Raw genomic sequence first — 23,389 nt, 5'->3', positions numbered from 1 at the left:
AGACTTTCCCCCTGCCTCAATTCAGTTCAACTTACACTCTTATTTGAATGTGGCTCCAGGTCTGAAGAACAGTGCTCTACCAGGGCGAGAAGACGCCAGCCCTCAACTGGCTGTGACCCGGGCGACACCCCCTAACTGGGACGCGCGCAGCGCCAAGCTCGGTCCTCGGATCCCGCGCTCCACGACCTCGGGTTCCCGGACCGCGGGGAGCTTCCGGCGCGCGCCCCGCCTCCTGGGGGCGGGGCCTGCCTCTCCTGGGGGCGGGGCCTGCCGCTCCCGCCGCCTCCCCGGCTGCGCGCGGCTGCGGGCCGTGGTCACGTGAGCGCGGCGCGGCGGAGGAGGGGCCCTGATTTCCGGGCGGCGGAAGGAGACGCGGCCGCGTGAGGACGAGGCGATTTGAAAACACGCTCCGGGAGCGGGAGGCTGAGGCGGTGGCGCCCGCCGTTGCCCAGTGGGCTCTTCCGCGCACGTTCTCCCCTCTGCCTCCGCGCCCGGTCCCGGCCCGGCCCGCAGGTGAGCGGCCGCCGCCGGTCGGCCGGGCCCTCCCGGGGCGCGGGACGGCGCGCGGGCCGTTGCCCCTCGGTCCGCGGCCCAGGCGGGCGGAGCGGGCCGGGCCAGTCTGCGTCCCCCGGGGCCCGGGTCGGGGCGCTCTGGCGGAGCGGGGCCTGCGCGCGGAGAGGGGCCGCGCGGGGGCGGGGCGCCCGCGGCCGTTTGAAGCGTTTCAAGCGCCTGGGCGGGTTCGCGCGGGTTCGCCTCCGGGAGACTTTTAGGCCGGTGTGGGCCCGGCTTCCTGCACTGTGGTCCGGACCGCCGTCCCGGGTGGGAGAGGGAAGGAGAGTTTCTTGGAAGCCACGGGGTCTTCACTCTGGGGCGCGGGACCGAAGTCCGGGGCTGAGGATGCGCGGTCGGCTCGTAATCGCCCCTCGCAGCCCAGGTGTGGGGTGACCAGCCGAGCAGGTTCGGACCGTCGGCCGTCTCGAGTGGTCCCGGGCTGGGTGGTCTCTTCCTCGGAAAGTCAGGTGTCTCCGCTTGGCCCCTAGGTAGAGTTCGGAGGAACTCCTGAGCGTAAAGGGTTGGAGAGGATATTACCAAAGGCCGCCTACAACGTGACTTCTTGACTTTTTTTTTTTTTTTTCCCTTGGCGGGTGGAAAGAAGCTTTAAATTAGGGGAGGGTAATGAGGTGGCAGTAAAACTAGCTGAAATTCGGTTTGGTCGAAATCCTGATAGACTAGACTCTCCCTTTTGTTGAAAGTAGAAAGCCTGTAGTTGGGAGCCTATGAAATTCAGCTTGAAACTTGTGAGGCTCACCTGTTTGAAGTGATGTGAGAGCTCTGTCCCTGAGGCTGGTGTTCCTACCATCCATTCGATATCAGCTACTGTAAAAGTGGCTTGTCTTAGTTTCTGAGTCCTATCCGACTCTCTGACCCCATGGACTCTAGCGTACGCTGTCCAAGGGATTTTCCAGACAAGAATACTGGAGTGGGTGGCCATTTCCTTCTCCAGGGATCTTCCTGACCCAGGGGTCGAACCGGGTCTCCTGCATTGCAGGCAGATTTACTCTCTGAGTTACCAGAGAAGCCGTTTGGTTTGCTGTATTATGAAAATCTTGATTTTAAGCGAAAATAACAGTTGTTGTGGAACTTTGAGTTCCTAGTATAAAAATGTTCCCTGTGTACCATAATAATAATCTTAATAGCTTTTGAAAAGTCAAGGAGGGGCGGTCAGTCCTGTTAGCTTTCCTAACTGAGGGAGAACAGAGTGATTAACACTAAGTGGTGGGTAATGCTTGTACAAGCTTGACTGTGTGTTGGACCCTGATCAGCTAGTTAGTGGCTAAAGATAGCACAGAGAATTAGGGGGTAGAGGGTTAACTGATTCGATTTTTCGGAATATCTTGTTCTACTTGTTTTCATCTCTGGTACTAGATAGTTATTGTAGCAAAAGCTCTCAAACTGTGCTTGCTTAATTCAGAGAGGCCAGTTGATTATTAAGGCCTTCTCTGTAGTTTTTACTTCCTCATATTTTAGACCAGAATAGCTTGAGATAAATGAAATAAGGCAAGCAGTTTTGCCACTTTTCCCCCAATTCTCACCAGGATTGCAGTATATATAACATTAAGCTGGCTTTGAGGAGTTCAGTCTTATTTAAGAATCCCTCTTCATGTCATTAGTAAAGGACTGACACATCTTTAAAATGGTTTTAGCATCACCTTCCTTGCATGGTCTTGTGAGAACTGAATGCTTTCGTACATCTACTATTATGTTTGGTATGTACTGGTCATGAGACTAAGAAAATATACATGTTTCTGCTTATAGCATACCTGTTTACCGTGCCAGGCACAGTTCTGAGTATTTTACACGTGAGCTCATTTGCTCCTCATTCATCTTACCTAGTAACAACTGTATGAGGTAAGCGTTATTATTAGCCCCGTTTTGTAGATAAAAACTGAAACATGGTAATTTAACTTCAGCTATAAAGTGCAGGAGTCTGGATGAGAACTAGTTGCTCTCTTGTATCTGCTGTTAACTTGTGTAGCCAAACCCTAGGTGATAGGGCTCTAATGTGTTAAAACCTTGTAACCATGTGAATTTGAATGCAATGTCATAGGTGATTGACTTTTGGATTCCTGAAACTTCAAGTTTCTGGTCTTGCACCAGTCATTTTATTAATCTTAAAATAATGCAAACCTTCATTTTGCTCAAATTTCTTGAACTCCCACGTGCAGCATTGTGACTTAGAAAAACTAGCTAGGCATAGGATAATTATGATAGATCAGGGGAAGTTTTATTTATTCCAGAGACACCTACTCCGATGGGTATACAGTGCAAGGTAGGGTTCATTATTTCTGTGTGGAAAAGGCTTCATGAAGGGCTGAGCTAGTTCCAGGTATAGAAGGCTATTTTTTTAGATAGAGGTTAGTTGATGGGAAGATAAAGCTGTCGAGGAAGTTAGGAAGGATCGCTGATCTGTCAGACCCAGGTGTTTTTACTGTAAGCAAGTAAGAGGAGCAGCTGAAAGCTTGTGAGCCTTGATCAGATCTGTGTCTAGAAAGAGCCCTCTGGTGATCACCAAATGGACCATAAGGTGGACACTGGTCACAAGGGAGGGATACTGGTGGGGAAAGTGGAACAGTCTTGGGTTGAAATCAAGAATTTAAGCAGGGGCCTGGGAGTGGGTAGAAGGCACAGATCAGAGGTTTTGTGTGTAAGGGGGATGTGTGAATTGAAAGAATGTGATGTAGAAAGAGACGTGCTGGGCCACGGGGTTCTCCCTGAGTGGTTTACTATCATGGCGGCCTAGCCGGTCTTTGTTCCTTAGCCCTCTGTTACACTGCATTTCCTTTTCTATTGCTTTTTTCCCTCCTTTTTTTGTTTCCGGTTAATATGTAGTTTGAACTTTTCCTGGTGTTCAGAATGCTAGTACTTTCATTTTTGCCTATACCAAGCTTATCCCCATTCTTCATCTTTACTGTTTTCCTTGCGTAGGAAATGCCCAGTGACTGTCCGGTGCTGCATATCTGAATCGTCCCCATTTTCAAGGCACCCAGTTTAGGTTCATGAAATTTTTCCTATTACAGGCTGCATTCAATAATAACATTGGTTTAGTCTTTGCTTTGCTGGAGTTTCTTGGGGGTTTCTGGGGGCCAGGAGCCTCCCAGTAGGTGCAAGGTATACCTGTAGCAACTCTGTGCTACCTCCCTCTTGTCCTATGAAAACAAGAAAATTTCAGAAGTTTTTTTTCCTTTTTTATTGAAGTATAAATACATTAATTGAAGTATACACAAGTTTTCTACTTAGCACATTGCTCTACCCAAGATTCCTATTTAGAACATTGCTTGACAAAAGATTCCATAGCCAAAAATATCTTGAGTAAGCTGAGTTTTTTGTTTTTTAGTTCGTAAAGGTATTTTCCATTTAATATCTTGATGCATTGGCATGGTTATTGTTGATCTTGACAATGTTAGAGTAAAGGTTAGAAAATACGTTCTTTATTCTCTTATAATTTATCTTTGGTCTGTATTCATTGTTTTTAAATTAATCCTTTCATCATAGTACTCAAGAATGACCAAAAAAAGAAAACGCCAAGATGATTTTCAGAAAGTAAAACTAAAAGTTGGTAAGAAGAAGCCCAGGTCAGAAAATGCTACCCTTACAAACTTTAAAACGAAGACTATACATCTTCCTGAGCAGCTCAAAGAGGATGTAACACTTCCAACAAACAATAGAAAACTTAACATAAAGGTAAATCATGAACTTTTTTTTGATAAGATAGGATTTTCCTTGAAGTCATCTAGAATGGTGCACTTTTATGGAAAGTTGTTTTAACTCTTAGGGTTTATTAATGGCTGAAGATTGGAGTTTATCTGTTTTTCAGAGGTGATGCTGCCGCTACAGCTTTCCCACTTCCTCCAGGAAGACTTGCTCAGCTAAAGTCAAAGTGATTTCACCCTTGTGTATTCATTTGATAATTTAATATGTCATCTGGAAGTAACTTTTATATCTTTTTGATGTGTCAAGTTTTTGATGTGACAGATCTTCAGCTGTTTTTGTAGCTCATTAAGATAGGACCCTGTCTTACCCATTTTTGAACCTTTACAATGCATAGCTATTCCAGATTCATAGTAAATGTGTGAAATTAATTGAAATTTGAGCAGTAGTTTTGCTTAAAAATGTAACAGCTTTATTGAAATGTAATTTGCACATAAATTTATTATTTAAAGTGGACAATTCAGTGGTTTTTAATATATTTACATTGTTAGGCTGCTATCACAGTAATCTAGTTTTAAAACATTTTTGTCACTTTAGAAAGAAACCTTATACCCATTAGAAGTTGCTCACCATTTCTTCCCCCCACTAGACAGCCACTAAGCTATCAGTAAAGATTTGCTTGTTCTAGACTCTTCATATAAATGGAGTCATATGAAATGTGGTCTGTTTTTACTGGTCTTTCACTTAGCATGTTTTTGAGGTTCATCCATGTTACAGCACATATCAGAGCAATACTCCATACCTTTGTATTGTCAAATTGTATTCCAGCGCCGAGCTGTGTCATATTTTCACTCAGCAGTTGGTGGGCGTCTGCTTACTCCCACTTTGTGACTCTTATGAGTAATGGTGTTAGAAACATTTGTGAAGAGATCTTTGTGAAGATACATGCTCTCTAGTGTTGCTTTCTAGTCTCTGCAGGTTAAATAATATCAAAAGATAGTTGAAGTTGTGGTTTCTTTACAGATCATATAAATTATTCTACAAATAAAATTGCCATATGTTACACTCTGAATAAAATACACAGACACCCTGAAAGACCACTTAAAATAGGCAGAAAATGGTGTAAATATGTATATGGTACATAGGAGGTCTTTAAGTGGTGATGATGATTGCTGTCAGTTTAAACGACAGTGTGCCTAATCCTGTGTAATTTCAAAACGAGAAAATACTGACCGAAAGTTATATAATGCTTTTATGAAGCCAAAGCTATGTTAAAGCTGAAACTGTTTCTGATCTTAACAAAAGCTACATTCTTCTCAAAGTGACACTTGAACAATACCTTCTGAAGCAGCCCTGGACACCCACTGAGGTGTCAGTTTATTAGCATGGTTTCAGTTAGCACTGTTATTTGAAAATGATGTGATGTGTGTGTGTATGTGCACCTAAAACCTGCGTTTTCGCTTTGCAGGATTTGCTGTCACAGATGCATCACTACAATGCTGGGGTTAAGCAAAGCGCTCTTCTTGGACTTAGAGACCTTTTGTCTCAGCACCCATACATGCTTGACGCACACCTCTCACACATACTCAGTGAAGTGGCTGCTGTGTTCACAGACAAAGACGCTGCCGTCCGGTCGGCAGCAGTCCAGCTCCTGCGCTCCCTGGCCCCCCACATACGAGCTGAGCAAATCTCCCCGCTCTTCCCCTTGGTAAGTGCGCACCTCTCCAGCGCCATGACGCACATCGCCGAGGGGGTCCAGGAGGACGCGCTCAGAGTTCTGGACGTCCTGCTGGAGCAGTACCCCGCCCTGCTCACTGACCGCAGCAGCATACTGCTTAAGAATTTTGTAGAGCTTATTTCTCATCAGCGGCCGTCCAGAGGGCTGGTAAATAGACACAGATCCCAGTCCTGGATACTTTCTGTAAACCCTAATCGGAGACTCACTTCTCAGCAGTGGAGGCTGAAAGTCTTAGTGAGCCTCAGTAAATTCCTTCAGGCCCTGACAGATGGATCCAGTAGGTTGAGAGAAAGTGAAGGACTCCAGGAACAAAAAGAAAATCCCCATGCCACTAGCAACTCCATTTTTATCAACTGGAAGGAACATGCCAGCGACCAGCAGCACATCCAGGTTTATGAAAATGGGGGTTCACAGCCAAATGTCAGTTCACAGTTCAGGCTACGGTAAGAAGGATTTCAGTTATGTCCACACTCAGTTTTCCTGTGTTGAATTATAACTGCTGACCGTTGATGGCTATGTGGTGGGGACATGTAGTTGTCCTCCATAGTCTCATGTAGTTACTCTAATTTGATTTTATTTACTGATGGGAGGAGTCATTGCAAAGTATATTAATTTACTCATTTCTAGCAAAGCCTAATGGAAACTAAAAATTGATAGTCTTTTGGCTTTGTCATCTTAGAATTCTGTGTTTCTTGCTAGTGTTGATCAATGTAATTATCAATTCATGGTGCTTCATTTTGCTGGTACTTAATATATTTAAGATTTAAGCAAGGAGTAATATATTTTAATTAAAAATTTTTCATTCTTACCTTTCCTTACTAGATACCTGGTTGGAGGACTAGGCACTGTGGATGAAGGCCTATCGTCTACTGAAAACTTGAAAGGATTTATTGAGATAATAATTCCATTGCTAATTGAGTGCTGGATTGAAGCTGTGCCTCCACAACTAGCGGCTTCTGTTGGAAATGGTATAGAACGAGAACCTCTGCAGGTTATGCAGCAAGTTCTTAATATTATTTCCCTTTTGTGGAAACTCTCTAAACAGCATGATGAAACTCATAAATTGGTGAGAACTACTGGGTTATTTTCTGAGTAATGCCTTTTGTCATAACTGGACAGATTAGAAATCAGTGTATTACTACTAACTGGTTATGCATTTTCTGAAAAATTCCCAAGATTTAACTATAAACTTCTAACATTTGCTCAAAACTGCAAATTAAAATAACTCTATGAGTTTATTATCTGTGTGTTTTAATTTTTAAGTGAAATGTATAATAAGGTGCTTGATTTCTCTTTTTATTAGCTATATAATATTGTTACGTTGTATTATTTATGGCCGATTGATTATGTAGGAACATTCTAGTGTCTGGAGACCTCTTAGATGATTTAAAAAGTTGGTTATTAAGTAGTCTCTTCCAGTTTGGGCCACGTGACAGACTTTATGCCAAGAAATGGACGAAACTGAAGATCTCATGTCTAACCCTGAGTTTTTAAACTACTATGTTTCAGGGAATAAACTATATGTAAATTTGCTTGGTGTATGCTTTTTTGTTTTTTTCTTGATAAAGGATATAAATTGGAAAATATTTCTTAAAGTTAACCTTTACTGTAGGTAAGCTGCAGTTGCAGGTATGGTGCAAATTCAAACTGAAATAGTATTTAAAAGCATCCATTGGCAGAGTTCTCTAATTTACCACGGCAGATTTGAACTATAATAACTGAATAAGGTAAATCTATTACTTTACAGACAGAGTATAAATATGTATGTTACACCAGATTACATTAAAATGTCTGTTAGTTTATTTTTCATTACCATTCCTGCTGTCAGTTCCACTTTCTCATTCACCTTAGTTATAGCTTAGTACTTAAAGTATTGAGTGGTCAAAGTTCAAACTTTAGGAGGAATGAAATGGCATTTCTTGGTCTTAAATTCTAATTGTGCACCACAGGCTGAATTGTAGCTCTTTTCTCTCAAAATGTGTAGGTTTTCTGTTGATAAATTGGCATCTGTATTAGGGTGCAACCTTAGGGTAACTGACTGCTTACTTTTTAAGTTTTGTTAAACGCATATAGTGTGTTTGTATTTGCTGCATAATTGAGAAGTTTCATTTTTGCCCAAGTATATTTTTTTAAAAAGCTTTTTAGGAATTTGAAATCTTTCATCTCTGGAAAGAAATCTCAAGTTAACATTAAATCTTATTTTCAGTGGTTGAGTACTCAGATCCTGACTGAGGTGGTTTATTTGTAATACACTCTTTGTATCCTTAGGATCCTTAATTTAAAGTATACTGTATTTAATATTTTTAAAACACACAGTGTTTTAAAATACAATGTAATGTTAACTTTTTAATTAACTTCAGTTTTTGGAGTCCTGTATTATTAACTTTAGGTCAGTAGTATAATTTTATACACTATAGAGATTTTGTTGTGTCCTAGCTTTGTCTTTTAATGCTTGCTACGTTCAGTCTAAATGTTTCCTTATTGTTTCGTTTTTACCATGAAGATCAGAATTTGTGAGAAAGAGTTAGATGCAAAGGTTAATTGAGCATCTATAAATTTGGCTGTTTAGTTAAAATTCAGTTCCTCAGTAAACAGTAGTCACATTTTAGATGCTTAGTAGCTTCAGGTGGCAGTGGCTACTGTGTTGGACAGCACAGATACAAGAACAAAATGGCTCTGTCCCTGCAGAAGGGTCTTTTGAATAGCGCTGCTTTGCAGTGAGTTAGGTTCTGTCTAGGCTCTGGGAATACAGAGATAAACATGACTGACAAGGCAAACACTTAGCTCCTGGTGGGGTTGAGAGATGGCAAACAAATAGCTGATGTCCATCATGTCATCATTAGGAAGAAAGATGAAAGTGGGTAAGAGAGAAGATGTAATGAAACAGTGTGTGGGGAGGGACCTGTTAGCTAGGTGGTCAGGAAATGCCTTCTTAATATTTGCATGTCAGTGAATGAAGAGAAGGAGCAAGTCTTGTGAAGACCTGTAGGAAGACCCTTCTAGGCACAGGGAACAGCAAGAACAGATTGGACATACTTGAGGAATGGCAGCAAGGCATGTGCAAGTGAGGTCCTGGGAGAATGGTGGGTGATGAGGGGGGACATGACGGACAGTAGCCACATCATGTGGTACCTTGTGGTCTGTGGTAAAGACTTAGAATTTTAACCTGAGTGTGGTGAAAAGACATTGGAGGGTTTTGAGCAGAGGAGTGGCATGATCTAAATTATGTTTGTTTAACTTTAATATGTCAGATTTACAAATAAAACAGTTACAAACCCCCATGCCCTCATTCTCCAACTCTAGCAAAACTGGGACCCCACTGAGATCATTGATCCCATGGATGACCTGTCCTTCCTTTATATACATTATCTCCTTTATCCTTTCCTGTAATATTGTGAAGTAGGATTTGTGTTTTAAAAGATCACCCTGGCTGCCGTGTAGAGAGTTAAGTTTAGGGGGGCAAGAGGAAAAGCATGAGGACCTTTGGGAGCCTGACACAGCAGTCTTAAGTGAGAGGTGATGGTGGCTTGGAGTTGAACGGCAGCTGGTGGTTGAAGTGATGAGAAGCAGCTGGATTCTGGTGAAACCAGCAGGAATGCTGGTGTATATGGTTACGAAAAGAGGAGCAGGGGTGATGCCTGTACTGTGGTCCAAATGATGGTGTGACTGCCCATAGGAGAGTTCAGTTTGTTCATGTTAAGTTTAAGATGCCTAGTAGAAGTCCAGGAAGAGTTGTCAAGGACACATTTTTAGGTCAAGAAAAAGAGGAGAACCCAGTGAAGGTAACTAAGGAGATGTGCTGCAATAGCTAGCTGTTGATTTATGGTCTGAGTTTGGCCTCCAGTTTTGCTAGAGCTGGAGCTAGCTATTGTAGCGTCTCATGTCCCATATCCCAAGCAACCCCTCAGCCACTGGCAGACTGGAATGATTGGTCCTCTGGATAGTAGGGAATCAGTGTTTCAGGTAGGAGAACATGATACATTGAGGAATACTGCTGAAGAATTTAGACAAACACATTGATTTGTGAAGGTGTTAAATGCCTTTAATGAGCAATAGAATTTCTAGAGAATATAGTTACTCTTAAATGGAACACTAGGTAGAAGATTTTCTTGTATATTTTATAAATACTAGTAGTTCGAATTCAGAATTTTATTAAATCTTACTTTCTCCCTTTTTTCTCCTTTTAAGTAGATGAAATGCATGTAAAAATGAAAGCACCAAAAAGAACTGTGGGTGAAAATTGGATGGCCTAACAGTTTATTCAGATTTTAAGATTTATTTACATATTATATCATTAGCAAAAGGTGTGTTATAAGGGTAAATTTGTAAGTGAATATTGACAAGTTGTTAAGTTTTTGCTTAAAGTCTTATTTGCTATTTTAAGTTATTGTTTCTTATAGATTTTCTAATCTGTGCTTATTTTACTAGGAGTCATGGCTTCGAAAGAATTACCTTATTGATTTCAAGCACCATTTTATGAGTAATTTTCCATATGCCTTAAAGGAAATAACCAAGCAAAAAAGGAAAGAGACAAATAAAAGGTATTGCCATTCTCTTCCACTGTTTAACCTGACATTTTCAGAAAACAGTCTTACACTGAACTTTGTACACTGCAAGTTGTTGTTATCTAGACTGTGAAGTAAAGATAAAAGCTGTAGTATCTGATCTTAAACAAGTCACTTTAAGCCCCGGACTTCCAGTTTTACTTAGCTTTTATTTTTATTTTTAATCTGTGAAGTGAATGTTTTGTGCTAAATGAGTGTCAGCTATCAAATTGTATAGCTAAGAATTTAATAAAAATTTGCTGAGAGTGGATAGTTTGTGAGAGGCACTGTGTAATTACTGAATCTTTGAGAGCATAGCATCACTAGTTTCTGCTCTCATTTATTTACACAAGGAAGCGTAATGTAACTATTATCAGTATCCTGATGGAAGAGGGATAATTGGAGGAAAGCAGTTATCTTTTTTAAAATAAGTGGAAAGAACAAATTATGGGTGAAGTTTCACTGGAAAAGTGTAAGCCTGGAAGTTATTTGAAATGTTTACCTGAAGTAAGAGCAGATAAACGTAAAAACAAATTACCCAATAAAATTTGACAAGCAGATACAGATACTCAAGGTGCAATTCCCCAAATGAGCAAACGCTTGAACAGATTTTAAAGTCTGTCAGAAGGTTCTTAAACTTATCAAAAGGAAGAAACTACTTGGAGAATCAGTGAGGCTCTTTGGGCAGAGTTCAGAGGATATGCTCAGAAGTGGTAAGTATGTTGTAGGCAGATAAACTTCATTCACTGAAGTTTTTTGGTCTCTCACTGTAAGTAAAGTATTATGACAGATAATTAGATCTCCTAAGGTATATTCTTTGATCTCTTAAGTGATTCATAAATTGCAAAAATCAATACAAAATCTTAAAATTGATAAAAATGTGTGTCAGACTCTAGTCATGAGATGGAAATCATACCAGTGATTTTCACAGAGAATTTAATACAACTGGCGGTTAACTAGGTATTAAACTAGGTATTTCCTAGCTTAATGGAAAATGGAAGCTAGGCATTTCCACTTAATAGTGGAAAGACAAAAGGGAACAGCCAGGTCTTGTCGCTTGGTAGACCGGCTGGAAGCCACCACTGCCTCCTGACCGGAGAGCAAAGGGAAGAGGGCAAGTGGCTGGAAGGAGAGGCTGCAGCCCACACTCAGGCCTCCAGGAAGGGGTTTGCACTCGGCTGGGACTAATGTCTTTGGGATCAGGAGAGGGGCCCAGTGGGGTAGGGGTACAGGGCTCAGCGAAGAGGGTTCTGCTGGCTGGCGCTGGTGTTCTAGGGGCACGGTGATACTGGTTCTGTGTCAGGAAGATACAGACTGGAACCAACTCTGGTTGCTAGAATGAACTGCTGCTGGCCTGAAGAGTGGTTGGGTTGCACTGGTGGCAAAAGGAAGCAAAAAATAGGACTAGGAAGCAAACAGAAAGTGCCGCATTTTCCTGCTCCAGCTTTCTGGTCTCGGGTACCTCTTTGCTTCCAGGTGGCTCAGTGGTGGAGAGCCCTCCTGCCAGTGCAGGGACAGATTTCCATCCCTGGGTTGGTAAGATCTGCTGGAGAAGGAAATGGCTACCCATTTCCAAGGCTGCTCTTGACCTTCCACAAGAAAGCGAGTTGAGTATTTCGCAGATAGCCTTTGGAGGCTCTCTACTAAATTCACAAACTAAAGTTAGAGGACCCAATGTGGCCAGTGGTCTTCAATTTTGACCTGATGTCTAGATTGTGTTAATCTTGGGTTGAACTGTGGAGTTACAAAAGATATTATTTTCATTGTGGTAAAATGTCCATAGCATAAAGTTTAGCATTTTAACGATTTTTAAAATGTACTGATCATTGGCATTAAGTACATTCACATTTTTCATGTTACCAGTCTGAAACTCAGTACACATTAAATAACAGCTTCCTATGCTCTTCTCCCTCCAGGTACTGGGAACCACTATTGCACTTTTCCCCTTTGTTAATTTGACTCTTCTGGTACCACATATCAGTAGAAACTTAAAATATTGTTTTGTGTCTGGCTTAACTTCACTTAGCATGATATCTTTAAGGTTTATTCATGTTGTGGCACTACTAGCATTTCATTCCTTTTTTTTTTAAATGGAGTTTATTTTTTAGAGCAATTTTAGATTCGTAGTAAAATTGAACAGAAAGTATGGAGCCCTCATACACCGTACTGCTGCCCCCATGGATGCACAGCCTCCCTCACGTCAGCGTCCCACACCAGAGTTGTGTATCTGTTGTAAAATACAAACTTGAGTGACACATCATTTATACTGGAGTCCTTGGTTTATGTGAGGGGTCACTCTTCTTATTGTACAGTCTGAGTTTTGTGTAAAGACATGGTGTCATATGTGGTATTTTCACTGTCCCAGAAGCAAGTTGCCCTCCAAATATGCATTCTGCATCTATGGATTCAGAAAACCACAATCCATACACATGATACACCATCTGCAGTTGGTTGAATATGTGGATGCAGGACGGTATGGAGGGCTAACAGTATTCTTCACCACTATGCATTCACAATTTAAAAGAACATGCCAGTTTCACTTAAAATTGCTCTTAATTAAGTAAAAAATTACTAATCTTATTAAGTCACAATCCTTGAAAACACGTATTTTTAATATTCTGTGTGCTGAAATGGGAAGTGTGCCTGAAGTGTTTTGGCTGCATACCAAAGAGTGATGGTTTTCTCGAGGAAATGCACTTGTCATTCTGTTTGTATTTTCTGCGATGGACATGATTTTAAGTTGAATAACTGTGTTTATTCAGACTTGGGTATTTGTAGACATTTTCTCAGAAATGAAAAAAATAAACCTATCAGTTTCAGGAAAATAGTGTCTGTGCTAGAGATAAAATTTGAACTTTCAAGCAAAAATTAATATTTTTGGAGAACTTGTATCCACCATCTGAGTTTTATCTGTATATTCTATTTTTTTGCTCTTCATTTTTTTCATCTCTCTTCATTAGGCTTATTTAGAAGCTGCTAGAGGGTTTACACACACACACACAAATACATACATACATATATATATATATATATATATATATAAAAGGAAGGAGAATATACGTGTTCTCCTTTATTTCCAAGGACTGTTTTAACAGAGCACAGTGCTTGAGCGTGGCAGTTTTCTTGTCTGAGCGTCCTGACCGTACTGACTGCAACGCTTCGCTCTGTTGGTTCCCACTGCTGTTAGGAAGTCAGCTATGAGTCTCAACTGTTACTACTTTATAAAAGTTACTTCCCTCCCCACCTCCCCCGTAAGACTTTGCTCCTTTCTTTTATTTTCTGCAGTTTGACAATGATGTATCCAGGTGTGGTTTTCATTTTTATTGATTTTCCTTGGAATTCAGTGAGTTTCTTAAATCCGAGATTTTGAGTGAAGTGTCTAAACACATCTGAAAAATTCTCGTCTTTAAAAAAAAAATTAATGCCATTTTTCTCCTTCCCTTTAAAGACTAATTGATTGTATATAAGACCCACTTACTGAATTTTTTTTTTCTCTTTGTCTCATTCAAACATACATTTGTTGAATTTGTTTTATTTTTCAGTTCTAGAGTTTCTGTCCAGTTATTCCAGCACTGTTTGCGGAAAAGACTCTTGTTTCTCTTTTGGATTGCTTCTGCTCCTTTGTCTGAAATCATCAGTTGACTGTACTTGTAGGCCTGTCTTGGGGCTCTTCCACTGACCTATGTTTGTCTGTTCGTTCACCAGTTCCGTGCTGTCTTGATTACTGTAGTACAGTAAGCCTTGAAATCGAGTGGTGTGAGTCCTCCAACATTGTTCCGCTTCAGTCTTGTGTTGGGTAGTCTAGTGTTTGCCTTTGTGTGTAAACTTCAGAAATCATTTTGTTGATAACTATAAAGTAACTGGCTGGGGTTTTGATTGGAATTGTGTTGAATCTATAGATCTAGTTGGGAAAAATTGTTGCATTAACTACTGAGATGATGCATAACTGGGATTGTTTTATGTAAGAGCTCTTTTTACTTCCAGTTCACCCTTACTCTGGCAGGGAGCCCTTACGGGTTCAGCTTGAAGTAGGGATAATATACCAGAGTCCCCATGTTTGTCTGGCTCTGGAGTTTGACTTTTCACTGTGAGGCCTCTGAAAGGTTAGTTCCATTTTCCAGCCTTTTCGGTGGAATTGGCAGCAGCCCTTGGAACCTGAGTACTGTGATCTTGCTTTATTTTGGGGACCCAGCAATTGTTCATCATCTTGTTACCTCTTGAATGCTTTTGAGTTGTTAAAAACTATTTCATCCAGCTTTTAAAGTTATTTTCAGGAAGGGAATCAGTTCTAATTTCCTCCTCTATCATTGCTGAAAATGAGTTTCCCCAGTTTCCTGTCTCCCTCATAGAAATGGTGGTCAGTGTATTTAGACTTTAAAATTCTGTGTAAATTCTTGGAGGAGCGGGGTGAATTCTCCCAACTTTTGAATGTCTGTTGACACCTTCCAGACAGTAATAGGTAAGTAGATCTTCAGAAGCTCTCCCTGTGGTGAAGAAATGATGCAGTTGAGTTTTTGTGTGGTCTGGTTAGTATAAAACGTGCCTTGGTTTGGGGCACTGAGCAGTTGGGCAAAGAACCTACCAGTAGTTTTGGGTTTGTAGTGTAGATCGCTTCTCATCTGTCCAGTTTTCATTCATTCTCTCCCCGTGATAGAATTCCCAGTTTTTGCTGGGCTGTGCTGTGCTTACGCACTCGCTCAGCCAGGTCCCGGCTCTCTGAGACCCCATGACTATAGGCCACCAGGCTCCTCTGTCCATGGGGAATCTCCAGGCAAGAATACTGGAGTTGCCATGCCCTTCTCCAGGGCATCTTCCCAACCCAGGGATGGAACCCAGGGCTCCCACATTGCGGCCGTATTCTTTACCAACTGAGGCACCAGGGAAACCCAAGAATACTGAAGTGGGTGGCCTATCCCTTCTCCAGGGGATCTTCCCCACCCAGGAATCGAACTGGGGTCTCCAGCATTGCAGGCGGATTCTTTACCAGCTCAGCTAAAAGCTCACATACATGTATGCATTTAAGCAGACTTCAAATCCAGCTAACTTTTATTCTTGCTATACATCCCCCTTTCTCCTAGTCTGTACCAGCATTGTTTCTTGAGCTTGTCACGTCTTGCCTGTATTGCTCAAGTAGACGTACAACTACTACTTTGTTTAGAGTCTTGTAACTGATTTTTTCTTTTTCATCAGCAGAAATGAAAGAACTTTTCAACTATGTTACTCCTGTGCTTGCAGAATTGATTTTAGTGTCCTTAGTTTTCAACTCTTTGTGATCTGGTCCCATTTGTCATTCCTAACCCTACATTTGATACCCTAATAACACCAAATATTAAAAATTTCCCTCCCCTTGTATTTGTGGTTCCTTACGACTGTGTCCTTTCTCATGCCTAATCCAGGGTTAACTTTCTTTTAAAATAAGTTAGTTTCAGGTATTTTTTTAGTTTAATCAACTTTACATGTTTCTGAACATGAAAATAAATAGGCTCTGCTGTTGAATGCAGTGTAGCCTGAAATCTGCACTGTGTTTATATAGTGTTTATATATCTAGTGGTTTATATCCTGAGTTGCAAATTTTGTTTTTGTTAAGATAACCTGTTAGAAAAAGTGATTTTAATTTGTGAGTCATAAAATTAAATTGTTTCAGAATCAGGCTTATTTAGACCAGTCTCCTGTTTCACACATAAGGAAATTGTGGCCAGGAGAAATTAGTGATTCTGTTAAGTCAAAATTAGTTAGAAGCAGAATCAAGGTCTGTCGTGAGTTTCATCCTAATATAAATATCTGCTTAACGAAAATCTTCAAGTGTGTTGAAGTTTTCAAGTGTTCTTATCCCTGTAGTACATCTAGGATTACCACGCCATGTTTCAAGGGCCTGTAGTTCTTGTGTGAATAGCAACTTGGGTAATGAACTGAGCAGCTTGCATTCTTAATTTATGCCTTAACAACTCTGATTCTGTAATGAATGGTTTGCTTACAGTCGCTTTAATATACTTACCTTCTTGACAGTTCATTCTGGGAGGAATAGTTAAGTGTTTAAGTGAAGCAGGCATGGTAGATACAACACTTAACAGTTATGTGTGTCTTTGTTTTTAGCATCAAGCATTGCACGATTCTCTCGAATAATGTAGATCACCTTTTACTGAATTTAACACTGTCTGATATCATGGTCTCCCTGGCAAATGCCTCAACTTTGCAGAAGGATTCCAGTTGGATAGAAAGGATAAGGAAATTTGTAACAGAAGCCCTTGAAGATGGGTCTAGGCTAAACAGTAAGCAGCTGAACAGATTGCTTGGCGTCTCCTGGAGGTTAATGCAGATACAGTCAAACAGAGGTGGGTGTCACTGCTCTGTCCTTACCTAAGAGAGGGGCTCTTACGCATACTGTTAATGTTGAGCATCTAACTTTGAGTTCATACCTGTCAAACATTTCATAGTCATTTACGTTCGAGCCATAAAAGGTAGCCAGCATAATCATGAAGGAATGTCTGCTTGAACCCTGATGGCTGAGAACACCCCCTTTTTGGTGGGTAGGTCCACTCTGAAGCTGATAGGTAGGTTTTCTACTAGATTACATAGTTGGAGTGAAAGGAGGTAAGTTTTATTAAGAGGAAATGACACTGAGCCTAAGGATGAAGAAATACTCTTTTCTGATCTAATTTGGCTAGAAATTGGTGGATCCTTATCTCTTTACCTTTCTTGTAACTTGAAGCTATGTTGCATTAAGTCAGTTTTTAGTGCGACTTACTAATTCTTTTCATTCAAGCAGAACTCTGCTGTTTGGTTCCTGGCTTATCCACCTTTCTAGTATTGTGGAATTTGTTGTCCTTTCCTAGGTTTGTTGTCTCTTAGGAAAATTTGTACTGTAATCTCCGATTGGTTTGACTTTTTTATTAGGCCATTGATGTAGGATTTTGATGGTAGTCCTCAGTTTGTGGCTAAAATCTGCTTCCTCATAGGAACAAGGTGCTTCTGTGCTTTTTAGAAGAATTGTGGTGCTGGTGAAGAAACATTTTGACTCACATGCGGTTGTTTTCTCTTGTTTTTTAGAGGCTACAGATTCTCTCATAAAGGCAGTTTATACATTGTATCAGCAGAGAGGCCTTCTCCTTCCAGTTCGGACTTTGTTACTGAAGTTTTTCAGTAAAATCTATCAAAAAGAAGAACTGAGATCTTACAGAATCCGGTACAGCTCCCTTTGTTATTTTGCTTTCCTTTTTCTTACCAGGTTACTTTGTAATCTGTAGAAATAAGATGATAGGGTCATTGAATCTTTGGAGAAATTCTTCTTTTTATCCTTTTTGGTTTCATTAAAAAAAAATTTTTTTTTAATAAAAAGGCATACATAATAGTTCCAGTAACCTTTATACACATAACTGAGAAGGTAAAAGTCTCTTTGAGCATATATTTCCACTTGTCTGCTTAACAGCTAAAGGACAATTATTGGAACCACCTGTAGCAGCCTCAGATTTTTGTTTTGCTTCCCATAAAAATTATGGAGGTTTAACCTCTGGCCCTTAGTGACATATTGGGACATATGGTATAAGAATGAGGGCAGTAGGAGAGGAGAGGTGTATAATAGGTGAAGGAGATTAAAAGGTACAAACTTAGTTATAAAGTAAATAAGCCGCGGGAATATAATATACAGCATAAAAAATATGACCAGTAACTTTTATTAGGACAGGTGGTTACTAGGCTTGTGGTGACCATTTGCAGTGTGTACAGAGGTCAGATTATTATGTGATACATACCTGAAACTAACATAATACTGGGTGTCAAAAATGTTTCAATAAATTTTTAAATTTGCTTAAAGAGCAAAAGTGCCTGGCTTGGTTTGGTGCTGTCTGGTGACGCAGACAACACGAAGAGTAGAACTCAGGAATCAGTCTTAGATGTGGTGAGCTTGAGGTTTACTTGGGATAGTCTGGAAGAGATGATTGGGTGAAAGATAACTAGATTTGGGGTACCTCAGCATACATAGGTAGTTATTAGAACACATTCGAGTCTTTACTGTGAGTCAGGTGCTTTTCTTAATTTTTCAGTAATTCTCATACTTTTATGTAGGTACTGTTGGTTTCTGCCTTATAGAAGGAAGCTTAGGTTAAATAAGTTGGTGAGTGTCATGCTGTTAAAGGGTAGCCAGACTGAGACTTAAGTTCAAGTCTGTTAGACTCCAAAGGTCATGTGTGAATCACTGAACTCTTGGGGGACAGCAAAAGCAATTGCCCTGTCCAAGATGAGACATTAGAGAGTGAGCAAGTATGTGCAAGAACGGAAATAACCCAAGTTTGAAGCCACTTAATGTGGGGGCACCCTATACTGAATGCATCAATGACTTAATATAGTGAAATAGTCATTACAAATTAGTGTAAATAGTTCACAAGCTAAGTAGAGCCTGTGTCCTTTAAGATAAAATTACAACGTACATAGTGCCCCAAACTACATAAACTTTTAAGATACAGTGGGTAAAAACTTAGAGAATACTATAGCTGAATATAGTATGCCAGCCATCTTATAGGCTCTCAGATGTTTAAATAAATGTGGTGTATTTCCCTTTTCTTTGATGGCCTTAGATACCGTAGTAAAGTGTTATCACGTTGGTTGGCTGGTTTACCACTGCAGCTTGCGCATCTCGGCTCCCGAAATCCTGAGCTTTCAACACAGCTTATTGACATTATCCATACTGCTGCAGCCCGAGCAAATAAAGAGCTACTCAAAAGTTTACAAGTTACTGCTCTCCGAATCTATGGTAAGAGTTTTGTTTACCTGTGTAAGTAAGAATCGGTCGACCCCGACTTAAGAACGATGTTTCAAAGGGGAGATCTTTAGGTTTTACTTTTCCTTCAAATTATACATTAATTGTACCATGGTAAAATGAACAAAATATCAAACAGTAAATTCATTTTTAATAGTATTACTTAATACAATAGTTTTAGAAGATTAAAGGTTGTAGATGTTTCTTCAGATCTTAAATTGTCTTTTAAGCCACGAAATTAATTCAAAACTGCACAAATTCAAAACTGCACAAATTCAAAACTGATCAGGTATTTTTACAGAATTCTTTTGAAACTTTGATGTCAAATTTTACTTATTTAATCATTATTGAGATCTTATATGGCTTTCGTATATTAATGTTTTACTCATCCCTAAAACCTTTTCATTCTTTAAGCAAAAATATCAATAAAAATACACTGATATATATACATATGTATAATTAGTATTTATTATTAGGACACAATTCATATACCATAAAATTGGCCATTTTACACTGTGCAATTCATTAATTTTTATCATATTCCCAAGATTGTGCAATAGTCGCTATTATCTTATTCCAGAATATTTTTGTCACCGCAAAAAGAAACTCTGCCGTTAGTAGTCCGCCCCTGTTGCCTCATTTCTTCTTCCTCAGCCCCTGGCAGCCACTGCCCACCATTTCTGTCTCTGTATTTGCCTGTTTTGGTCATTTCTCACAGATGACATTGTGTGATGTGGATCTTCTCAGTCTGGCTTCCGTCACTTGGCATGCTGTTCTTAGGATTCATTCATGTTGTAGCGTATACGAGTACTGTATTTCTTTTTAATGCTGAGTAACATTCCACTGTTGAATATACACCACTTTATATTTACCCATTTATTAAGTGACAAACGTTGGTTTGTGTCTACCTTGTGTGTGGTACTTTAAAATCTGTATTTTTCAGTATTGCTTATATGTAGGAGTGTGTGTATACTCAAATAAGTCTTTGGTTTTAAATTCAGTTCATGTCAATGTATGACAAAACCTACTACAATATTGTAAAGTAATTAGCCTACAACTAATAAAAATAAATGAAAAATAAATAAATAAACTCAGTTCAGTTTAGTTGCGCAGTTGTGTCCGATTCTTTGTGACCCCATGAACCGCAGCACGCCAGGCCTCCCTGTCCATCACCAACTCCCGGAGCTTACTCAAACTCATGTCCATCGAGTCGGTGATGCCATCCAAGCATCTCATCCTTCTGCTCCTGCCCTCAATCTTTCCCAGCATCAGGGTCTTTTCAGATGAGTCAACTCATTGCATGAGGTGGCCAAAGTATTGGAGCTTCAGCTTCAGCATCAGTCCGTCCAATGAACACCCAGGACTGATCTCCTTTAGGGTGGACTGGTTGGATCTCCTTGCAGTTCAAGGGGCTCTCAAGACTCTTCTCCAACACCACAGTTCAAAAGCATCAATTGTTCTTGCATTCAGCTTTCTTCACAGTCCAACTCTCACATCCATACATGACCACTGGAAAAACCATAGCCTTCACTAGACGGACCTTTGTTGGCAAAGTAATGTCTCTGCTTTTTAATATGCTGTGTAGGTTGGTGATAACTTTCCTTTCAAGGAGTAAGCATCTTTTAATTTCATGGCTGCAGTCACCATCTGCAGTGATTTGGAGCCCAGAAAAATAAAGTCAGCCACTGTTTCCAGTGTTTCCCCATTTATTTGCCATGAAGTGATGGGGCTGGATTAGGTTGATATTATAATTGTCCCTGTTTGGCAGAAGTGCTTATTTTTTTACTGTTTTGCTTTGTTTCTAATACCTTTAACTCCATCAGTTTTTATTTCAAATAACACATTTGAATGTTATGAAATCGAGTGTTAAATGTTATCTTTAAATAATGATTGTATTTAGTCTTACTCTAGGCAGTACCTTAAGCCATACATATATGTTTTTTTTCCATGTAGTTGATATGTTAGAATTCAACATAGCACAGTGAAAATGATCAGTCTGCTTTATTACTTCTTGTTTGCATATCTTTTAAAATTTAACTTGTCTTCCTACCTCACTAGATCCACAAGAAGGCACAGTGGTGGTTCTCCCAGCAGAATCTCAGCAGCTTTTGGTCCAGCTCGTGTATTTTCTACCCAGTCTGCCTGCGGACTTGCTTTCTCGGTTAAGCCGCTGCTGTATTATGGGAAGACTCAGTGCAAATTTGGCTGCCATGCTTATCGGGATACTGCACATGAGGTAGCATGCTGAAGTGAGCTGTATTTCAAGTGTATAATCTTCTCCCTCACCCTTCCCCTGTCACTGGCAGTTTATGAACTGACTTTTTAAAATGCCGCCCCTCCCTTCATTTGCTCTTAAAACAGCAGTTAAAACTGTTGATGATACTGGGTAAGAGGAAGGTCACTGGGGCAAGACTGTTCCAGGTGGTTTGCTTAGCGGTTTGCATTGTCATGGTTGCAGTCACTAAGTCCATGGGCTGTAGTCCACCAGGCGCCTCTGCCCATGGGATTTTCCAGGCAAGGATACTGGAGTGGGTTGCTGTTTCTTTTTCCAGGGGATCCTCCTGACCCAGGGATTGAATCTTGTTCTGCTACACCACAGGTGGATTCTTTACCGCTGAACCATCAGGTAGAAACATACAGTGATTTGTGTAGGTGCATTGAAACAAGGGTTAAGATTATCAGAAGTGTGTAGCCATAGTAAGGATTCAGTGGCGGATGAGAGTGCTGTGTTTTAAAACTTCTGGTGTTATGAAATTGTAATACAGGTCTTTCTTTTTGGAAGGGAGCTCAGTTCAATGTAGGTGGTGAAATAAAAGCTTGCGAACTCAGACAGGGAATCATTAAAATATCTGTGGGTGGGTGGGTGTGTGTGTGGCAAAATATACGTAACCTAAAACTTCCCATTTTAACCAGTTTTAGGTATACAGTGAGAATTGTTTGGGGCATTAAGTACATTCACACTGTTGTGCGACTGCTCCCACTATTCATCTCCAGCACTGTCATCGTTGCAGACTGAAACTCTGTACTGATTATTTCCCCTTCTCCCAGCCCTTGTTTACCACTATTTTGTCTTCATGATTTTCATATATTCATCTGTTAATGGATACTTGGTTGTTCTGCCTTTTGGCTGTTACAAATAATGCAGCTATAAACATTGGTGTGCAGACACCTGTTTGAATCCTAAAATTCTTTGGCTGTATACCCAGAAGTAGAATTGCTGGATCATATGTTAATTTTCTGTTTAATTTTTCAAGGAACTACTTTCCAGAGTGTGACTGAACTGTTTTACTCTCAAAGGTCTTAAAATGAATAGTGTTTAATGTTGCTAGTGTTCAAAGTACCCTTTAAAATTTAATGTTTGTATCAGGCATAGTACTTTCACATTCAGCCATTTGTTACTGATTGTGGCTCAAGGCCAGGGTCTGATACAGTTTTAGGCAGGAGTTAAATCTAGGCTGTAGCTGAAAAACTTAAAAACTAGCTTCTTTGTGGCTTCTTGTGCAGATCCTCTGTCCCAATTAAACAGGAGTAGCTCACTTTATTAATAGATTTTCTATAGCTTTCTTTGCCAGTCTCTTCATACCAGGATAGGACGTATGTTTGAATGTTGTCACCCAAAGTGTGCTTCGTAACTGATAATTACTTTTTCCTTTTAGCAAAAGAGAGCTGTTTGCAATATGTTGTCTATATGTGAAACCCCTCTTTGTCTAGTTCAGTACTAAATACCAGGTCTTTAAGAAATACAGTTTAACTTAAGTGGTTTCATGTCTGTTAACTTCCAGTAGAGGGCACTCTTTTCCCATGATAGAGCTAGTGGTGGATCTGTTTTAACATTCATTTAAAAGCGACCTTTGAACACCTTTTAAAATTAATTCTGTTTAGAACTTGTATTTAGTATCTTTATTGGCATCAGTTATGATTGACTTATGCTCAGTAACTTTGGTCAAGGATTTTTTCACAAGTCTTTTTTTACCTTTTTTTGTGGGTTTGTGGCGAGTACTGAGAAAATACTAATTTACAAGTAATGGTAATAGAAGTTTATAGTCATCAAAAGCAAATTGTCATGTAGTTAAAAATGTACTAAGTTAAACTTTGCCTCTTAGCATTTGCACAGTCTTAGTAGATTTCCCTTTCTGTAAATGTATT

General features: G+C 40.2%; 1 protein-coding gene across 2 annotated transcripts in view; it reads left to right on the top strand.

Annotated features, from left to right (window-relative positions):
• The first annotated feature begins 343 nt into the window (after nucleotides 1-343).
• The window catches only part of TEX10 (testis expressed 10), a 43,942-nt gene continuing 20,896 nt past the window's right edge, over nucleotides 344-23,389 (top strand). The window contains exons 1-9 of one of the 2 annotated variants that reach the window (XM_065908404.1): nucleotides 344-513; nucleotides 4,054-4,242; nucleotides 5,678-6,390; nucleotides 6,770-7,013; nucleotides 10,376-10,488; nucleotides 16,585-16,823; nucleotides 17,539-17,674; nucleotides 19,062-19,237; nucleotides 21,302-21,479. In XM_065908404.1, coding sequence (XP_065764476.1) covers nucleotides 4,063-4,242; nucleotides 5,678-6,390; nucleotides 6,770-7,013; nucleotides 10,376-10,488; nucleotides 16,585-16,823; nucleotides 17,539-17,674; nucleotides 19,062-19,237; nucleotides 21,302-21,479 — 1,979 coding nt within the window. In that variant the 5' untranslated portion in view covers nucleotides 344-513; nucleotides 4,054-4,062. Of the gene's footprint in view, nucleotides 514-609; nucleotides 958-4,053; nucleotides 4,243-5,677; nucleotides 6,391-6,769; nucleotides 7,014-10,375; nucleotides 10,489-16,584; nucleotides 16,824-17,538; nucleotides 17,675-19,061; nucleotides 19,238-21,301; nucleotides 21,480-23,389 lie in introns of those variants that run through there. The other variant, XM_065908405.1, reaches the window with a different exon arrangement.

Source organism: Muntiacus reevesi, chromosome 17 (assembly GCF_963930625.1).
Source record: "Muntiacus reevesi chromosome 17, mMunRee1.1, whole genome shotgun sequence".
NCBI lineage: Eukaryota > Metazoa > Chordata > Mammalia > Artiodactyla > Cervidae > Muntiacus > Muntiacus reevesi.
This window is presented reverse-complemented; position numbering and strand designations above follow the sequence as displayed.